Source organism: Tursiops truncatus, chromosome 11, assembly GCF_011762595.2.
Source record: "Tursiops truncatus isolate mTurTru1 chromosome 11, mTurTru1.mat.Y, whole genome shotgun sequence".
Taxonomy (NCBI): domain Eukaryota; kingdom Metazoa; phylum Chordata; class Mammalia; order Artiodactyla; family Delphinidae; genus Tursiops; species Tursiops truncatus.
In genome coordinates, this window is record NC_047044.1 from 64279067 (window position 1) to 64299445 (window position 20379).

Genomic DNA, 20379 nt, shown 5'->3' on the forward strand with positions numbered 1-20379 from the left:
TAGAGCTTGCATGGCTACTGGGGAGAGAAGACCCAGCTGGACAGGCATCCAGCACAAGGAGAAATGCAGTGGCAGGTCATGTACACAGGTCAGCAGTCCCAACGTGACTAGAGCAGAAGCTGTGTCCAGTGGCACCGGGAAATGAGGTTGGAAAGTCAGGAAGGAGGGGAATCACGGAGAATCTTGACGTCAGTTGGGGCATGGTAAGCAGGAAGGATCCAGAAAAAGTTTCTGAGCAGGAGAGTGACATCATAGAATCACAGGGGGTTATCAGAGCCCTGTCGGGGCTGAGAGGCATGCCTGTGGGCACACAGAGCCAGCCCCTCACCCCCCATCCCGGCTCTGCCTGCCCCGCAGCAGGTGAGCAGGAAAGACCCGACACCTAATCTCAGCTTCCCCAGGCTAGGGCCTCGCACCCTGCCTTAAACGGGATGCTCCCTCGCCCACCCTGCTCGATCTCTTGGGGTCTGAGCAGACACCCTCTGTGGGAGGAGGGCTGGCAGCTCTTCGGGCAGGTGAGTCGGTAACCTGGGCGTGGTGTCCACCCCAGTCTTCCTCTTGCTATAGTTTGTCTCATCTCTGGAAGAAACAGGCCATCTTTCGCAGCAGGCTTCCCTTTCCTGCTGTGCCCACTCCCACCCCGGACCGGCTCTCCCTCCCCGCCCCCGCCAACTTCTCTCGTCTTTCCCCCACCCAAGGGGCCTAGGCCAATAGGCCTTTCTCGAAGCCGGGCACCCACCCACTCTGGGGTTCTGGTTCCTTTTCCTGCTCTTGTGTAACTCTCAGTTCTGTGGGCAGATGCCCTGGTAAGACCAGCACAGAGCAAGCAGCTGCAGGCCGAGGGCCCCAGCGCCCACTCCTGCCGTCAGCGCTCTGCAAGCCCCAGCAGGGAGGTCTGTGTGCCGGGCCGCTGTGCTCAGCACCCCTGCTCCCAGCCCCGCCCTCCCGACAGCTGCCCCAGCACAGCCTGCAGGGGGCAGGGGATCCCTGAGGTGGGATACACTGGCCAGTTGCTGGAGAGAGCTTCCCAGGTTAGAGCTGTGAGCTGCTACGCTTGGGGACTTCCAGAGGACTCGAAAACTTCCCTGGGCCGTCATTCCAAGACTGGATTGGCTGAGGCAGGCGTTGTTTGGGCCCAACCAAAGAGGCCGTCTTTCTACGTTGGTCATAGTAGATCGCAAACATGGAAACTTGGATGCGGGGAAGGCCGTGTGAGGTCTTCTCAGCACCTCCTAGCCTCTATCGCCGTGACCGTGCACCCTCCCTCCCCACAGTGTCTCCCTCAGGATCAGGAAATACCGGGAGGGGGTAGAAGCTACAAGACCAAACGTTTAGTGAGCGTCTGCTCTGTGGTAGGCCTGCATTCAGGTCTCAAAGCAGTCGGTCCTTTGAGGTAGGATCCCCACATATGCATGCCTTAGGGAGGAAGGAACAAAACAGGGACTTAGAAGAGATCATATGGTCCAAACTTCTCATTTTAGAAACAAGCAAACAAAAGCCTGGAGAGCTCAGTCTGTGCAGAGTCAGACACCTTGCTATTGAGATCCCAGGCTCCCTAACAACGCCCAGGCATCCCATCTCCCCAATCCTCTATCTCCTCCTCTCTCACGCGTCTGCCTTTTCAACATAGAACACGCAATCTTCCATTCGTATTGTGGGCTTGGGGTCCCCGTGGCCGGACGGCCCGGTGAGCTCCAAGTGTGAGGCACAGCCCCTTCCATCTCGTGCCTTTACCTGGAGGAAGGTTCCTTGGAGGCGCTGCAGGGGAGCCCTCCTGACTCCCCCTTTTCCGCCCCACAGTCATCCTGACTGATGAAGAGGTGCAGCGGAAGCGGGAGATGATCCTCAAGAGGAAGGAAGAGGAGGCCTTGAAGGACAGCCTGCGGCCGAAGCTGTCCAACGAGCAGCAGCGCATCATCGCCATCCTGCTGGACGCCCACCACAAGACCTATGACCCCACCTACGCCGACTTCAGCCAGTTCCGGGTACAGCACGAGCCACCAGCAGAGCCCGGGCTTGGAGGGGGACGGAGGGCCAAGAGGCATCTGGGCACAGAACCTGGGAAGGGATGGAGGCTGCTCTGGCCTTCTGACACTGGGGAGGACTCCCCCTCCTGTCAGAGATCAGGGCTGGGGTAGGAAGGTGGCCTCCAAGTGTGGGCCTCTGACGCTCCATCTTTCCCTCCAGCCTCCGGTTCGAGAGGGTGAGAATGAAGGGAACCATCCCTCAGGGCCTTGGTTCATACACACGCCCAGCTTCTCTGGAAACTCATCCTCCGCCTGCTCAGATCGCTACACCTCCTCTCCAGGTAAGTGGGACTGCACGCCCCCTCCCAGAGAGCCCAGAGCTTCCCCAGCCCACCTGTCCTTGGCCGCAGCTGGAAGGACAGCACTTACATACTGTGTGTCAGGCAACGTCCTCAGACAAAAACCTTTTTTAGAGAAGAGGCGGGGCTTTCCTGAGGGCCCACGTGGAGGAATCTGAGGAAGGGGCCAAACAGGGGTCTGGCGGGCAGGGTCTGCCTGCAGAGCCTCCGTTCTTTCCTCTAAGCCAGGCTTCGGCCCCTGGCTCCCTCCCTGGGAGTGACCCGATTCCTTTAAACGGTACTTTGACGCGGGCCCTTGGGGGTTTTTTGTTTGTTTCATTTGGGGTTTTGTTTTCTCCAGTTTTATTGAGATATAATTGACATATAGCATTGTATTAGTTTAAGGTGTATAACATAGTGATGTGATATATGTATATATTGCAAAATGATTGCCACAGTAAGTTTAGTTAACCTCACATAGTGACAAAGATGTCTTCCCCCCGTGATAACTTTTAAGATGTACTCTCTTAGCAACTTTCAAATATAACAAACAGTGTTGTTAACTACAGTCACCAGAGCCTGAGTCTTTGGAAGGTGGAATTCAGCATGGAAGGAGAAGATGTGGGTCCCACTACAGCCCGCCTTCCTCTCAAGCCCTGGGGGGCCCCTAAGGCCCTGGAGGACCTGTCTCTTCCAGCTCATCCTTGCTTTCCTCTTATAGTCCTTTCCTACCTTTCTCTTCATCTTCCTGCCTCATCCTCCCCCTGCCCTTCCCTTCATCCTTCTACCTCTCACCCAACCCAGCTGCCCTCTGGTTGGGGCCTGTAGAAAGGCAGGGATGGAAAAGCCCCCTCCCCTCTGGGGAACTAGAATCCTCAGATATGGTACTTCCAGATTCATTGATAGATCTGTGCCCAGATCCAGAGTAGGTGGGAGGGCTCCCTGTGTCAACTAGACAGAGATAACAGTGGAGTTGGCCGTGTGTCTACTCACCTGCATGGACCACTGCACAGATAACTGATCCTCTGAGCCCCTCACCTTGTAGTTAACCTTGTAGTAACCCCTCCCCTGTGGTAATTTTCTCTACCCACTTTCCTGCTCTTTTTACTCTATGGTATATTCATTTTTATCAATGAGGGTCAATCTGGGGACTTCCCTGGTGGTCCAGTGGTTAGGACTCGACACTTTCACTGCCGAGGGCACGGGTTCAATCCCCGGTCGGAAAGCAAAGATCCCACAAGCCTTGCGGCACAGCCGGGAGGAAAAAAAAAAAAAAAAAAAAGAGGGCCAATCTGCATGCTGTACATTGGTCTGTACTTCAGCTTTTCATAATAATTTAATATTATTTAGAAGTTTTGATTTCTTATCATAGGTTAATTAATTTGAGGTGTTTACCAACCCCCCATGGTATGTTCAGTATAGCATATATTTATTGAAAAATTGAAACTAGTTAACATTTTTAACTTTAAAAAAATTATTATAGGGGCTTCCCTGGTAGCGCAGTGGTTGAGAGTCCGCCTGCTGATGCAGGGGACACAGGTTCGTACCCTGGTCTGGGAGGATCCCACATGCCGCGGAGCGGCTGGGCCCGTGAGCCATGGCCGCTGAGCCTAGGCGTCCGGAGCCTGTGCTCCACAACAGGAGAGGCCACAACAGCGAGAGGCTCGTGTACCGCAAAAAAAAAAAAAAAAAAAAAAATTATTATATAAAAGTAATATGTGTTCATTGTAGACATTCAGAAAATATAAACTAAATTATGTATATTATATATATTATATATAATCTTTAATCCTACCACCCAAAGATAATGTATCTTTTCCCAATTTTTTTATATATATTATTTTTATATTTTTATTTTTTTATTTTATTTATTTATATATATATATAAATATATCTATTATTATATATAATATATATTTTATATATAAATATATATATTAAATATATATAAATATATATAAATATATTAAAAATATAAAATATATATATAAAATATATATATAATATATATAATATATATAATATATATATTTTATTATATATATAATATATATTATATATATAATATATAATATATATATTATATAATATATAATATATAAATATATAAATAAATATATATAAATATATAATATATATATTTATATTAAATATATAATATATATATTTTATATATATTTATATATATAATATATATTTTTAATTTATTTTATATTTTATTTATTTTTATATATATTATTATTATTATTTTTTTTTAAACATCTTTATTGGAGTATAATTGCTTTACAATGGTATGTTAGTTTCAGCTTCACAACAAAATGAATCAGTTATATATACACATATGTTCCCATATCTCTTCCCGCTTGCGTCTCCCTCCCTCCCACCCTCCCTATCCCACCACCCCTCCAGGCGGTCACAAAGCACCGAGCTGATCTCCCTGTGCTATGCGGCTGCTTCCCACTAGCTATCTACCTTACGTTTAGTAGTGTATATATGTCCATGCCTCTTTATCGCTTTGTCACCGTTTACCCTTCCCCCTCCCCATAGCCTCAAGTCCATTCTCTAGTAAGTCTGTGTCTTTATTCCTGTTTCACCCCTAGGTTTTTCATGACATTTTTTTTTTCTTAAATTCCATATATATGTGTTAGCATACGGTATTTGTCTCTCTCTTTCTGACTTACTTCACTCTGTATGACAGACTCTAGGTCTATCCACCTCATTACAAATAGCTCAATTTCATCTCTTTTTATGGCTGAGTAATATTCCATTGTATATATGTGCCACATCTTCTTTATCCATTCATCCGATGATGGACACTTAGGTTGTTTCCATCTCTGGGCTATTGTAAATAGAGCTGCAATGAACATTTTGGTACATGACTCTTTTTGAATTATGGTTTTCTCAGGGTATATGCCCAGTAGTGGGATTGCTGGGTCATATGGTAGTTCTATTTGTAGCTTTTTAAGGAACCTCCATACTGTTCTCCACAGTGGCTGTATCAATTTACATTCCCACCAACAGTGTAAGAGGGTTCCCTTTTCTCCACACCCTCTCCAGCATTTGTTGTTTCTAGATTTTTTGATGATGGCCATTCTGACTGGTGTGAGATGATATCTCATTGTCGTTTTGATTTGCATTTCTCTAATGATTAGTGATGTTGAGCATTCTTTCATGTGTTTGTTGGCACTCTGTATATCTTCTTTGGAGAAATGTCTATTTAGGTCTTCTGCCCATTTTTGGATTGGGTTGTTTGTTTTTTTGTTATTAAGCTGCATGAGCTGCTTGTAAATTTTGGAGATTAATCCTTTGTCAGTTGCTTCATTTGCAAATATTTTCTCCCATTCTGAGGGTTGTCTTTTTGTCTTCTTTATGGTTTCCTTTGCTGTGCAAAAGCTTTTAAGTTTCATTAGGTCCCATTTGTTTACTTTTGTTTTTATTTCCATTTCTCTAGGAGGTGGGTCAAAAAGGACCTTGCTGTGATTTATGTCATAGAGTGTTCTGCCTATGTTTTCCTCTAAGAGTTTGATAGTTTCTGGCCTTACATTTAGGTCTTTAATCCATTTTGAGCTTATTTTTGTGTATGGTGTTAGGGAGTGATCTAATCTCATACTTTTACATGTAGCTGTCCAGTTTTCCCAGCACCACTTATTGAATAGGCTGTCCTTTCTCCACTGTACATTTCTGCCTCCTTTGTCAAAGATAAGGTGACCATATGTGCGTGGGTTTATCTCTGGGCTTTCTATCCTGTTCCATTGATCTATATTTCTGTTTTTGTGCCAGTACCATACTGTCTTGATTACTGTAGCTTTGTAGTATAGTCTGAAGTCAGGAAGCCTGATTCCTCCAGCTCCATTTTTCGTTCTCAAGATTGCTTTGGCTATTCGGGGTCTCTTGTGTTTCCATACAAATTGTGAAATATTATTATATATAATCTTTAATCCTACCACCCAAATATAATGTATCTTTTCCCAATTTTTTTTTAACACATATATATGTTCAGAAATGGAATTGTGCTATACGCAGTCTGGCAACTTGCTTCTTTCTCTTGATAGTATATTGTCATATCTTCATACCATTCAGTACACACCTAGAATATAATTTTTAAAGGCTGCATCGTATTCTGGGGTGTAATGTACAATAACATATCCAAACCCCCATCACTGGATATCTAGATTTTTTTCCCCAGCTCTTCATTAAGATAACAGTATGCTGGTGGCTAAATATTTGCACTTATTCTGAATTTTTCCTTATGTTGAATTCATGGAAGTAGGATTACTGGTCATAGAGTGTACATAATTGTAGGCTTTTGGCCATCATGGTCAAGTAGCTTTCTAGATTAGTTGCACAAATGTATGCCTCCTTTATACCCCAGAGCTGCACAAGGATTGCCTAATTCCCTGCATCTTTACAAACCCTGGTGTCAACATATAAACGTACTTGCTTCTAGTTTAGAGGTGAAAGGTAGATGTTCTTCTTGGCCATTCTTTGATCACTAGTGAGGTTGAACATTGTTTTCCACAAGTTTATCGGTTCCAAATACATCTTTTTTTTTTTTTTTTTTTTTTTTTTGCCATACGCGGGCCTCTCACTGCTGTGGCCTCTCCCGTTGCGGAGCACAGGCTCTGGACGCGCAGGCTCAGCGGCCATGGCTCACGGGCCTAGCCGCTCCGCGGCATGTGGGATCTTCCCACACCGGGGCACGAACCCGTGTCCCCTGCATCGGCAGGCAGACTCCCAACCACTTCGCCACCAGGGAAACCCCCAAATGCATCTTTGATTTGAGATCATTAGGAACAACATGTAAACTCACATCTTAAAGAAGGTCTCTTATCTCAGAGTGTCTCTGATATTTGATTTTCCTGCCCCACTCTGCTGAAGGAAGACACAGAGAACCCTAGGGGGAAGCCTGGGCTGAAGTGACCTTGGAGAGAGATGGTGACTGTGGGATTCCCAGCTGGCCCTGCTGCCAGGGTGTAGGAGGGCCTCGCGGGGCCTTGCAGAAGCCTGGCTCAAGTAGTTCCTTCTCTTCCCTCATCCTTCCCCAGATACGATGGAGCCAACCGGCTTCTCCAGCCTGGATCTGAGTGAAGAAGACTCTGATGACTCTTCTGTGACCCTGGACCTGTCCCAGCTCTCCATGCTGCCGCACCTGGCTGACCTGGTCAGTTACAGTATCCAGAAGGTCATTGGCTTTGCCAAGATGATCCCAGGGTTCAGGTAAGGAGCTTCTGGGACATCCAGGGAACAGAGTCAGAATCCTAGACTGAGCCTGAAGAAGGCTCGGGAAATTACCAATCTACTGCTTCCCAAGATACAGCCTCAGGCCCTACCCCAGACCTCCTGAGTCAGAATCTCTGGGCAAGGCCCAGGAATCTGTATTTAAGAAGTGCAGCCCATCCAGCATTACTCGGCAGGCCAGCACTGGAGAGCCATCCATCCCTTATACTTTCTATGTGACGGAACAGGAACCCAGTGAGGTCCAATGGCCAACACCAGGATTTCTAGTGTCAGAGCCGGGTTAAGAACTCTTAGTTCACTGCTGTGTCCACTCCAGCTGCCTTGGATCTATTCCTCATATTATCCTTTTCAATTAAACCTACAGTGATCCTGCACACCCAATTCTGAAACCAGGATGAGGTGATAAAGAGGAAAAAGGGTTGGGCTAGTGATGTAATTTAGGAATCCTAGAGGGAGACGCACTTGTACATATAACCTGGGCATCTTTCACCCAATTTACCCTTCACTCAAGGCTGTTTCCTAATCACACTGAGATCTTTTTTGCCAAAGTAGATTAAGTATAAGGAGTTCTACTGGAGTAAAAACCCTCCCTTATGGATTCATTCATACAAATTTCATTCATTCATTCAAATGTTCTATTGTTTTGGTAATAATGCTATCTATAATACTTATATTTAAATGGTCATACAGTGTTAACTATTCTTAAAAGTACATAAAAGTTGACGCTTTTGCTAGATATGTTGGGAGGCAGTTATATCTATATTTGTGCATATCAATAGCTTCATTCTTTCTAAAAGTTCATTTGGAACACTGTCACCAAAGAGATATACATTGTGGTCAAGAAATAAGTGAATAAACTTCTCTGGCGGTCCAGTGGTTAAGGATCTACCTTCCACTGCAGGCGGAATCCCTGGTGGGGGAACTAAGATCCCGCGTGCCACGTGGCGTGACCAAAAAAAAAGAAAGAAATTAATTAATATTGAGCAATACTCTCATCATTTCAAGTAGTAGCAATTGTTGCAGCTCTAGCAGAAGGGGTAGAATGCTTCCTCAATACTGATGCTTGGATTCAGCGCTAGAATACTGGGAGATGGAAAATGACTGGACGTTGGCCAGCTCTGGATGGAAGCTAACACGAGATGCCGTTTATGGTTTGGTGAATCTCTGGTGCGTAGGGAAGCCATCAGCTACTGTCTAAATTGCTGCATTGCCAGCTAAGTGATGGTAATTCACACAGCTAAACCCAGCGCATCCCAGTTTGTTTCTGTCCTGAGACAACCTGCTCTGTGTTATTTTATGCCTCACACCAATTCAAATAGCAGGGATTCACCAATGTTCTTTCCTGGAATTAATGTGAAAATTATAAAGGAGAGAAACCATCAAATGGTGTTGAGACACTCTTACTGTATCGCACGTTTTGGTTACATCAAAAAGAATAAAGGCCACTCTGCAGGCAGAACGGGCGTCACCTGTGAGGTCAGCATCGCACTGGGCCTGGGATTTACCCTCCAGAGTCTTTCCTTGGAACTGATGGCAACATTGCGCTTAGTACAAGTTCCAGCTCCCTCCCCCACTCTTCTCTTTACTGTTTGCAAACTGCACATGTTCCCAAAGTCTTGTTTTGTGCGAACAGCTAGAGAAAAAACATTTCAAGGTGTTGATGGATACACTGTGGTGGGTGGCTCTCGTCCTAATTCCAGGAGGAGCAGCCCTCACCTACACAGTCCCCAAACCTTGCCCAGTGGGGAGCTGGGCCAGAGGGCACCTGAAGCCCTGTCCAGATGCTAAGGTTTGGTGGCTAGGATTGCCCACGTGGGAAAACTGTCCTAAAAAGAAAGTGACCCATTTAACCGGATTACCCCAACGCAGCCCCCTCCACTAAGTGACCTGAGCCCCAGTTTTTCTCTTGGCCCCCATCCCTTCCCTTCGCCACATATACCCTCGCACAAAATAGCACCACCTGCCCCTCAATTCCTCTCCCCAAGGATGAGCTGAAGTCTACCCCCTTCCTTCCCTTTCAAGCCTCATTCTCCAGAGTTCCCTGGTCTAGCCCTGCAGTCCTGGCCGAAGTGAGGTATATATGAGCAGGTATTGGAGCCGCCCAGCTATGGAGGCAAAATCCATTAAATCGATCCTAAACACACTCGGGTTAACTTTTCTGGCTTCAGCATGTCTTGAGAAGACCCAAAGTGGAATGTTTTCCAACAAAAATGGAGCAGGCTTCAGCAAGAGCTCTGTGGGGCCTTTTACGTGGATGCCCCCTGGGAATGGGTGGAGCTGATGCTGCACCTGACGGGGGCCAGAGCCCAGGCTTCCATAGGAGCCAGGCAGGGGCAGCCCAACAGTTCTCTGGTTCTGCCGGTTCCTGCACTTAGAGGTTCTGTTTTTCCAAGAAGTGAAAGAACAGTGGCTGCGTCCCTGGTGGCTTTGATCTTGCTGCCTGGAGGCAGGGGTGGAGGGTGTGGGGAGGGCAGGATGAGACTTCTGTGTGGGTGAGTGGAGGGGGGAGTACAGGACAAGATTCCAGTGTGGGCGGGACTGGATGGGCTGTGCTGGGTGTGGACTGCCCTGTGGTGTGGCCTTGGCCCTGCCCCTGGCTCCCACCTCTTCTCCCTCAGCCTCTCGGTCTGCACCCCACAAATCCCCCTCCTTCAGCCCTGCAAAAGAAATGCATGGAGGAAGCGGTGTCAGGAGCAGAGACTCCATGGCCAGGCGCCATCTTGGATCCGAGAACCAAGGACCACAGGTTGCACTGCCCAGAGGGGCACATGAGGGACCAGGCCCCAGCCCCAGAGGGCTAAACGCCTTCAACCTCACTGCCATTTCCATCCCCAGGGGCTCCTTCCTGGGTCACAGGCCTGGGGTCATAGTGCTTCCCTCCTCCTATGCCCTTTCCTCTATATTCACTTATTCATCTGTCCAACAATCAGCTTGCTTATTACATAAACTGTGAGGGATAAAAGGTGACTAGGACACAGTCCCTGGCCTCCAGAGGTACAGCGTCTGATGGAAGAGATAGACATATGGATAGCCGCGGTGAAGAGATAAGGGCGCCAAGAGGTACTGAGGGAAGGCGACCCTGCCTAGGGGGGTGGGGAAGACGAGACATCCCCAGAGCACCTCACAGGTGCCCAGAAGTGGCCACAGGTGTGGAAACTGATCAGGGTGTAAATATTACTCAGGTCCAGGGAGGAGGCCCAGAGCCGGAGCTGGTGCCCATCACAGCAGGAACGAGGTCTCTTACTGAGTTCCCCTTTATCTCCACCGCTACCACCACCCACTACCATTTCCAGTTCTGGCTGTGAGCTGCACTTAGAAAGTCCCTGTATTTCCAGGCTGTGGGTGGTAATTTGAGGTCATTCTAGGTTTGCTTTCATAGAAGTAGTATGTCTGGATCACAGCAGGCAGTGATCCCGCTGAAATCTCTCTAGCCAGGCACCCATGGGATGTTTGTTCTCTTCTGGCCATCCATTTTGAGTGGGCCATTGAACCAAAGGTTATATACAAAGATGTTCCTCATGGAATTCCTTATAACAGCAAAACTTAGAAGCAACCAAAGTGCCCAAAAATAGGTGGGTGGGAGACTGTATTTTCCAAAGATTTGATAATGAACTTGTTTTACTCGTATAATCAATTAAAACCCAAATGAGGGTGGTGTTAGTTTTTATTCTTTCAATGTGGATTGAGCACCCAGAAAAAGGTGACAGATTGATGAGACATCTAGATGCCATGGCATCAGGGCTGTTTATTCCAGAGAAAAGGCAAGGAGGGACATGTGGCTTTCCTTAAATGGTTAAAGGGATGTCCCACGGCTAATGGAAGAAGTCTGGTTCTGTGTTCCTTGAGAGGACAGAACTACAAGCAATGGATGAGTGTGTGATCACGTGGCTTAGAGCCCAAGAGAAGAGGCTATTAACCCAAAAACCAAGCACCTCATGGCTGTATCCAGAGGCCAGAAGCTCCCTGGCACTGGGGGAGTCCTGCAGAGGCTGTGTGAGAGCCGTCTATCAGAAACACTGAGGAAGGAATTGGACCACATAGCCTCTAAGTGGGGCCTTCCAACCCTAGCACTTTGTGATTTTCCTTCAGTGCAGGCCCTTTGGCGGTCATCTAATCATGCAAGCCCTTTTACGCCTCCTCATACATCACCTGTTGATACAGGACTCTCATCAGTTAATATCCGTTTCCCACCTTTTTACTTTCCAAAGTGCAGCCACAGGGGATGACAGCCCATCGACAGAATATCCAGGAGGAAATCCACAGAAAGAGAAAGGGAGGAAAAAGAGGAAGCAATTTGATCTGTAGGTCCTGCCTTTTCCTTGTCATTGTTCAGACAAGCCCAGCTCGTGACTCAGAACAGTGGAACTATTCATGAGCCTCTTGACCCATCAACACATAGCTGTTGACCCTCTCATGCTCAGGGCTCAATGAACGGTGCGAGGGCAACACTAAAGTCATTAAGAGCTGGTGCTGGCCCTCAGGTAGCTTACGATGAAGAGCCAGAGACAAGTATCTAAAGGACAGAGGCAAAGAAGGGGAAAGGGCAAACTAGGATTACAGGCAACGTGCAGCAGGTCGGAAAGGAATGGCTCTAATTCTATGAAGAGAATCGAAGGGTGGAGGGATCCAATGGAGACCTCACTGGATTCAGGACCAGAAAGGTGGGGTGGAGCAGAAGATGGGCGCTCTAAGCTGGAGCTGTCCCACGTTCAAAGGCATGGTGGCATGAGAATGCCTAGCATCTGAATGTGGAGTAGCCCGATGTTGTTAGAATGGAGGGTTGGTGGAGTCTGTGATGGGAACGGCGGCTGGAAAGACAGGTTGTAGCCAAGTGATGGCGTATGGGCTTGATCCTGGGGCATTTGATAGTCAGTGGGGATTTCTGAGCGCAGGAGTGGCACGTCCCTGTAGCAGTAGTAAGAAAGGTGAACGAGAGACTTGACTCCAGGAGTCCAGTAAGAGGCAACTGAAAAAGATGCTGGAGCTCTGAATCAGAGCAGCCCAGTGGGAGTGGGAGTCCAGAGATGTCCTGGAGACAGAGTTGACTTCACTACCGGAAGGACCGAAGGGCAGGAAGAGGGAGAGGGAAAGAAAGCATGGGAGCCACTGGGGATGGCTCTGGCCATGCTTTTGCAGACGACCATATTCATGCCATAGCCCTGGGAGCTTCTCCAGGCTCTATCTTCCTAACCCTAGAAGAGCCATGGCTGCTCCGACCTTGGAGACCCTGGGAAGTCACTGGGTTTTCCGTGTCTTAGTAGCTGAGCTCCATCAGTTGGCATTTGGTCACAGCTTTGAGTTGTTCTCAAGTCGTTCTCCCTCAAGAAACAGCCTTGTTCTTTCCAACCAGGCTGCAAGCTCCTCGAGGGAGGACCCAGGGCACATGCTGGTCACCTGGCAGGTGTATACCTGTCAAAGCACTGCACTGGTTCACATGAACCAGTAACCTGACCTCCCCCCCGCCGCCCCCTCCCTGGCAGAGACCTCACCCCTGAGGACCAGATCGTGCTGCTGAAGTCGAGTGCCATTGAGGTCATCATGCTGCGCTCCAACCAGTCCTTCACCATGGACGACATGTCCTGGACCTGCGGCAGCCTGGACTACAAGTACCAAGTCAGTGATGTAACCAAAGGTGCGGCTGGGCTCTGCCTCCTCCTGCCCCGGCTCCACCCCTCCCGGGGTCATGGGCCCCACCAGGCACATCAGAGGGAGTGCGGCAGCACCAGGGAGAGAAGGGTGAGGGTCAGGCCGGAGGCGGGGTGGGGTGGGTGCCCACAGCAGCTGGCCGTTCTCTCTCATAGCCGGACACAGCCTGGAACTGATCGAGCCCCTCATCAAGTTCCAGGTGGGGCTGAAGAAGCTGAACTTGCATGAGGAGGAACACGTGCTGCTCATGGCCATCTGCATTGTCTCCCCAGGTACCTAGCAGTGTGGGGAGCAGGAAGGAGGAAGTCCCGCTGGGGGCCAGCAGGGAGGATTGGAGGGAGAAGTGAGCACAAGGAGAGACCAACAGGGAACCACCCACTTTGCTGGGTCCGCCCAGCCGGTGTGCTGTGTGTATGTTGACGGTTCCCTCACTACCCTTGGCCTTGCCCTAGCAAGACCATTGGTGATTCATGGGTGGAATTCTGAGGAACCAAATAGATGGGGCGTCTCAGGCTACAGACAGTACTTAAGCTCTGCTCTTGTGTGAACTGGACTGACCTCTGCTGATACTTGAGGTCCCCTGGGGATGGGGCACAAAAGCCTGGGGCCTGATAGGAGGTTCTGCTGGCCTGACAGACAGTTTAGCTGCCTGATTTTGGAGGCAGGGTACTGTGATCCTTGAGCTCTTCTGCCTGTTTGGGGTGGGAAGAGGGAGAGAAGCCGAGGAGGGAGGTCTTGTGGTTCTGGGGATGCTGGATTCCTGATGAGGCCTCCACTGGGACTGTGTTCAGAGAACAAGCCAGTGGCCTTTCTCCAGGGATGCTTTCCTGGGCTGGGGGCCCAAGGAAAGGACATGGGCGCCCCTCCTCCTGGCCAGTGAGCATTCACTCATTCATTTGTTCATGCATTCACTCAGCAATGATTTACTGGGCTTCGGGCAGGAACCAGGCACTATGCTGGGCATAGGGACTCAGCGGCAACCAGGACACAGACTTCTCTCCCAGGAAGTGTAGAAAGAGACATGAAACAAACACTTTATTTTAAAAATAAAGAAGTACACGCTACATGATGCTACAGAGGGTATAGCAGAAAGTGGGAACCTGATGTCGTCTGGGGCATGGAGGTACGGGGTCATCAGGGATCGCCTTCTTGAGGAACGTCCTTTAAGCTGTTACCTGAAGGGTCAGCAGAGTCAGGCAAAGGTAAGGGAGCTGAGTTCTGGGCAGAAGGAAGACAAATGTGAAGGCTGGAGTGCAGAGAGCATGGCTCATCGGGGTCCTGATGAAAGATGGAGCACAGAGACAGAAGGAGAGAGAATAGGTGGGGACAGGCCCAGATGGCCCTCAGACGGACCTGAGACTTGATCCTAAATGCCACGGGAAGTGGCCGAGGGGCTGGGGAGGACTGTGGTGTCACAGGTCAGCAGCCGTCCAGGAGTGACCTGGGAGGATGCTGAGGCTGGGGGTCTGTCTGTGTGGGCGGGGGGGAGGCCGAACGGTGAGGCAGCTGTGGCTCAGAGCTCCTCGCCCGCCCCTCTGCCCACAGACCGTCCCGGGGTGCAGGACGCTGCGCTGGTCGAGGCCATCCAGGACCGCCTGTCCAACACACTGCAGACCTACATCCGCTGCTGCCACCCACCCCCAGGCAGCCACCTGCTCTACGCCAAGATGATCCAGAAGCTAGCGGACCTGCGTAGCCTGAACGAGGAACACTCCAAGCAGTATCGCTGCCTCTCCTTCCAGCCCGAGTGCAGCATGAAGCTCACGCCCCTCGTGCTCGAGGTGTTTGGCAGCGAGATCTCCTGAGGAGGGCAGCCTGCCCTGGCGCCTGGGCGGGGCTGCCTCTCTGGGGCCGGAGGCTGCCCAGCTCTCCCCACTCCTGGAGTTCAGCCCCTCCTCTCCCACTTCCCCTCCCTGCCCAGCCCATCCTCCCTGCTGCCCAACCTAACACCAGGTCCCCCTTACCTGCAGGCCACGGGCTGCCCCCAGTGCCTCGAGACCTCAGTCACGAGGAATTGCTCTTTATTTGACAAAGAATCTTGAATGGGGGCAGAGGGCAGAGGCTGAAGGTGGGCCCGTGCCAGGGGATACCCCCTCCCACACTACAGAAGTGGCGGCTGGCTGGTGCCGAGGGAACAGGCAGGCGGGAGAGACGCAGCCATTCCTCAGGGACAGAGATACCCTCACCTCTACCCAGCTCCAGGCCCACACGCCCAGAGCCTGGTGGGATCACCCTTCCTTCGCCCCACCCACGATAAACACTGACCCGTGACCCACACCTCATCCTGCTGCCGCTCTGTCCTGGGCAGTGTGCCGCGATGGGGCCTTCTCCCTCTGCCTTCCTACCCTGGCCTGCCCAGGACACTCACTGCCAAGGAAGACCAAAACCAAGGTGAATAAGGTCACAGCCTCCCCTCATCCACCTCTGCTGGCCAAAGGGCATTTGCCTAACCCCACGGTGCCCACCTTCTTCCCATCGCCATGGTAACATTCTCCTCCGGAAGTAGCTGTGATAAGATGGGCTTTCTCCCCATGGCGGGGGCCACTGGCCCAGAACCCGTGTGCTGAGAGGCCAAGGAGGGAAGAGAGCAGGGCCCAGGCAGTGAGGGGACAGGCAAACCCAGCCTGAACGTAAGAGTAGCCGATGGAGGCCACACCCGTCCTGCTGCCAAGCCCACAGCTCCTCAGCCTGGAGCTGAGGGCTTGGCCGAGGCGGGGGCTCTCCCTCCAGCAATCCACATGGCAGGACTGAATGGCCCCCAGGCTTCAGAGGATCGTGGGCACCATCCTCATCCTCACCCTGCCAGTGCCTTACCTCCCACCCCAGAGAGAGAACCGGCCGCAGGCTCCAGGGGCCTCGCGCAGCGGCCGAGGGCGCTGAAGGGGCCTGCTCCTGGGATGGCCAAGGGTGGTGACCCAGAGGCCATCCCACTGTCTGAGCCCCCCAGCAGCCTGGAGAAGCAGGTGCTGCTCTGCTTACCAGCGGGGCCTCATCTTTCCCACCTGGCAGGGTGGGATGGGGGAGAGGAATTTCCAGACCCCCAAAAGCCCAAGCCCTCCCTGCCCACCTAGTTCTGCTTCTAACACTGCTGTCCCCCGAAGGCAGTGCTTCAGCACCCCGGGTGGGGGGACAGCGGGTTGGCCTGGTGGCTGGTCAGTGAGGGCACTTGGGGGGAGTCGGGCGGGGTACTTCCTTATTCCCACCCCCCACCCTGACGTCAAAAGGGACCTGTGAGGCAGGGCGGGGTAGGGGCACCGAACCTCAAACTCCCCGTATGCAGAGCAGCTCAGCAGGTGGGCACTCACAGCCCGTGTACCCGGTTGGGCTTCTCTGGGGCATGGGTGACAGGCATGCCGGAGCAGAGCAGAGAGGGCTCCTCCAGGATCTACAGAGGGTCCTTCAGATCATACTCGAGTTTGGGGAGTTCAGCCGCGCTTGCTTTCTCAGCCAGGAGGAGGTGGTGTCCGCAGGATGCCCCTCTGCCTGCGTCCGCTGTTCCCTGAAGACCCCGGCAGCAAACCAGCTTACCTCCACGACAGCCGCCAGTGTCTGCTGGCCAGTGTTTCTTCATCTGACAGCCACCGTCCCTATTGCGGAACCGTCCTTAGACTCAGTGTGATGTCTGTTAGATGGGGGTTGTCTTCAGACTCCATTTGGTACCACATTCTAATATAGCGGGTAGTAGGCGCCACTGATGAAGCGATATTTATGGGTGATGACGTGCGTTGTGAAAATTCTACACGTTAATTACTGTTGTTGTTATTTTACAAATTAGGGAGAGGCCCCTGGGATTTGATTTTAGCTGCAGAACACATTGGTCCAGTTGTCAAGTCAGTGGTAGAAAGGGCTTGAAAATCTCTGACCCAGTTCAATCCCCTTGTTAAAGAAAACTGACGCTGAGAAGGTGTGACTCACCCAAGCTCGTGTAACTAGTTCAAAGCAGCCCCAGGACTGGACCCGGACTTTGGACTTAGGGTCCAGTGCTGTTTTCACTACATCATGCTTGAGCTCAGACTCCATGTCCCACGCCCCTTGTGGCTGACCTCATCCCTGGGGGAAGCCCTGGGTTTTAGACAGAGCATGTCCAGATCCCAGATCCCTGCCTTGCTTCCCTGGGTTGTCACCCCACTGACCCATCAGGAGGAGGAGAAGGGACACCTCAGCCTGTGTCTCAATGTGAATCACACCCCAGCCCCAGTGTGGCCTTGGCCGGAGGGGGTCTCTGCCGCAGCTCGGCGTAATGCTGTTGCCTTATCAATAAAGTGCATCTGTCTTTGTACTGTCTTCACCCTCCCGGCGCTCCCCTGGACCTGCCTTCCCCAGGGAACATGACAGGACCCACTGAGAACGCCAGTTCCTCAGCCCTGGGGCCCGTGACAGCTCAGTCTAGTCCCAGAGGGAAGTCCAGCAGCTGGGAAGATGAGAAGAAGTGAGGCTCCCTGGGGCTGAGTTGGGAGACAATGTTATCATCTTTTCTGTTTTCGAATGAGAGAACGTGAAGGTAGGCATTCATACCTCTCAACCTTTTTAACCTATATTATTGGAAAGCCAGGAAAGTCTGCACCAAAAATGCCCAATAAACGAGATTCTGGGAGATAGGAAAACCCTTCTCTGGCCGACTGGAAGAAGTGGGAGAATCTGAAGGAGGCCAACAGGGAAGCTTGGAACGTACGATAGATCTGGTTCAATCTGGGAATAAAGCAGCAAAGAAAGCTTTGAAGAGGGCCTCCTGCGTGATTTCCAAAGAGAAAAAAAAGTTTGCCGGAAATTTGTCAAATAAACCAATGAAGAAAGCTCTGCTATGGTAATAAAGATGGTGCATACTTACACAGCACTTACCTGGTGGCAAGTACTGCTGTAAATAAATGCTTTATGCAAACCAGCTTGCTTTATCCTTATAAGGACCCTAGGGAAGATGGACGACTGTTACTCTCATTTCGCAGAGGGGATAATTTGCCCAAAGCCACAGTGGTGGCAAGTGAGAGATAGGGTTTGAACCCTTGGCATCTGGCTCCAGAAGTCATTAATTACCTACTACACTGTACTGCTTCGTATTGAGCTGAGTGGGCTGACAAATGACAGCTAGTCATGCCAGCTCTCTATTCAAGTGGATGTAAGGGAGATTCCCATTCCTAAAGTAGGCCTTGGGATAGAGAAATTGAAGCTACTGGATCCAACAGGGCTGTACTCTCAGGAAGCATTCAGTCACATGTGTTGGGTCCATTTCTGTGTGGCCCTTACCTGAGAACCTCAAGAATAGGAAACCAGGCAGCTATTGACAAAAATGTGCCTTGTATTTGAAATGCTGTGCCAGTGACTTGGCAAACTTCAAGTGACTCCTGTGAATATATAGGACTCCCAAAGGGCCCTGAGGAACCAATGTACCCCCTCCATTTCCAAAAACAAGGGGGGTTTATGATAAAGGGCAGCTTTCGTTAAACACACAAGCAAAAATAACTAACCAAAGACACACGTGGTCATCTGCAGGGAAAATCACGCAAGGGAAACATAACCAATGTATTTATTTACAATAAGTTGGCCTAGGGGCCTGTGGATGTGATTTAATTTTTCAGAAGCATCTGAAAAGATTTCAAACCAAATGTGTCAGTGGGGGAGGGGAGGGGAATAGAAGAATTGGCGGTGGGGCTTGAGGGCCGTTTTGTCAAGAAAAGCGAATGGACTTAGGGAAAGGAAACCAGCAGCTGCATAAACGGACACAGGCTCTGGCAGGGGAAGCGTGAAGACATGTCCTTAGAAACTGTTAGGACTCTTATTTAGCATTTTGATAGATGGTCCAGAGGAACACAAAATCTCCACGGCCGTGTGTTACAATCAACTTTTCCAGGTAAACAGAGAGGAATGCACCCACTTAGGAGAAAGTGATTTTAAGTTTTCACATTCCAAGTCTTGGGGCTACATCTGTGCTGTTCGGTAAGGTAGCTGCATGTGACTATTTACATTAAAATTCATTAAAATTCAATAAAAGTAAACATTAAGCTCTTCATCTGCACTCGCCACATTTTCAGCACTCGATAGCCCCAGGGCTATGGGAATGGACGGTGCAGATACCGAACATTTCCCTCATTGCAGAAAGTTCTATTGGACGGTGTTGGTCTACACAATGCATTCTTATCTGGTCCTATGTTTGGATGGTATGTTGCTGTTGAGCTGTTGGGCAGATGGCCACCAAGCGTTCGACACCATATAGAGGGTATTCAGGGAACATCCTCCCTTTACATCAAGCAACGCTGCAGCGGGACTGCTGTGAACACGTCTGCTCCTCGAAAGGACATAAAGAAGAAACATCTCACACATCGTGAGGTTGATAGGCTCAGAGCTTCAGGTGGCATAAATACGTCAGCGCTGTTCCAGGAAATACTGATTCCTTCAGTCCTGGGGACAAGCAGACAGGGCCTGCCTGGAGCGACCAGATCCCTCAGGTCAGGGTCTCTAGCTTCTACCGGGGCTCCCTGGAAGCTGTCTATGCACCTTGGGTCTGTCTGCCTGCCCCATGGCCCTGCAGGGGACAAGGGTGATGAGTGACATCTGGCACTCCTAGTACGGCCAAAGGGCTGCCTCTTTATGCCAACGAGCATCACTGCGGGCAAGAAGCCTGTGAGGCTCCTGAAGGGGTCTGTGCTCCAACTGACCAAGAAGCACAGCAGAATGTGGGGCAGAGGCTGGGAGTGGTGATGGGGGGTTGTCACTGCTCCAGACAGCTGCTTGGAATCTCTGCACTCAGACATGCCGTATGTGGTATATGAGATAGTGTTGCAGGTCGGGTTCTGGGGAAGCCAACTCTGAAATGTAGATGGGAGTGCAGGAAGTTTACTGGGGAGAGGTCTCAAGCTTGGGTGGCAGGGAAGAAAGTGGGATTGGGTAGAGGGAGCAGGGCTGTCCAGCAATCTCAGTGGAGATCTCAACCAACCCTTACGGGGAGCTCTGAAACCGGGATGGTCCTTTGGATTGCCCCAAGTTGAGGTGAGGGAGCAGCCTTTTACATTCGTACATCACCCCGTCCTTGGAGGCAGGCTGTCCCCAGGAAAAGAGTTACCTCTTTTCAGCCAAGGGCAGGTAGGACTGGGGGTTGTTTCTTCACATTTTGTACAACCTGACGCCTTGGGGAGGGACCAGAATGCTGCCAGGCCCTTCTTTTTGGCTCTAGGGAGGGGGGGTAGCCATAGTTCCTG

General features: G+C 50.3%; 1 protein-coding gene across 8 annotated transcripts in view; it reads left to right on the forward strand.

Moving 5' to 3' along the window:
- VDR (vitamin D receptor) overlaps positions 1-17473 on the forward strand; it is a 57117-nt gene extending 39644 nt beyond the window's left edge. For 7 of the 8 annotated variants that reach the window (XM_033866856.2, XM_033866858.2, XM_033866859.2 and 4 more), the window contains 6 exons: positions 1801-1985; positions 2188-2308; positions 7351-7522; positions 13024-13175; positions 13345-13461; positions 14735-17473. In XM_033866856.2, the coding sequence (XP_033722747.1) occupies positions 1801-1985; positions 2188-2308; positions 7351-7522; positions 13024-13175; positions 13345-13461; positions 14735-14994 (1007 nt within the window). In that variant the 3' untranslated portion in view covers positions 14995-17473. The remainder of the gene's footprint in view (positions 1-1800; positions 1986-2187; positions 2309-7350; positions 7523-13023; positions 13176-13344; positions 13462-14734) is intronic. The other variant, XR_004528984.2, reaches the window with a different exon arrangement.
- Positions 17474-20379: the final 2906 nt, after the last annotated feature.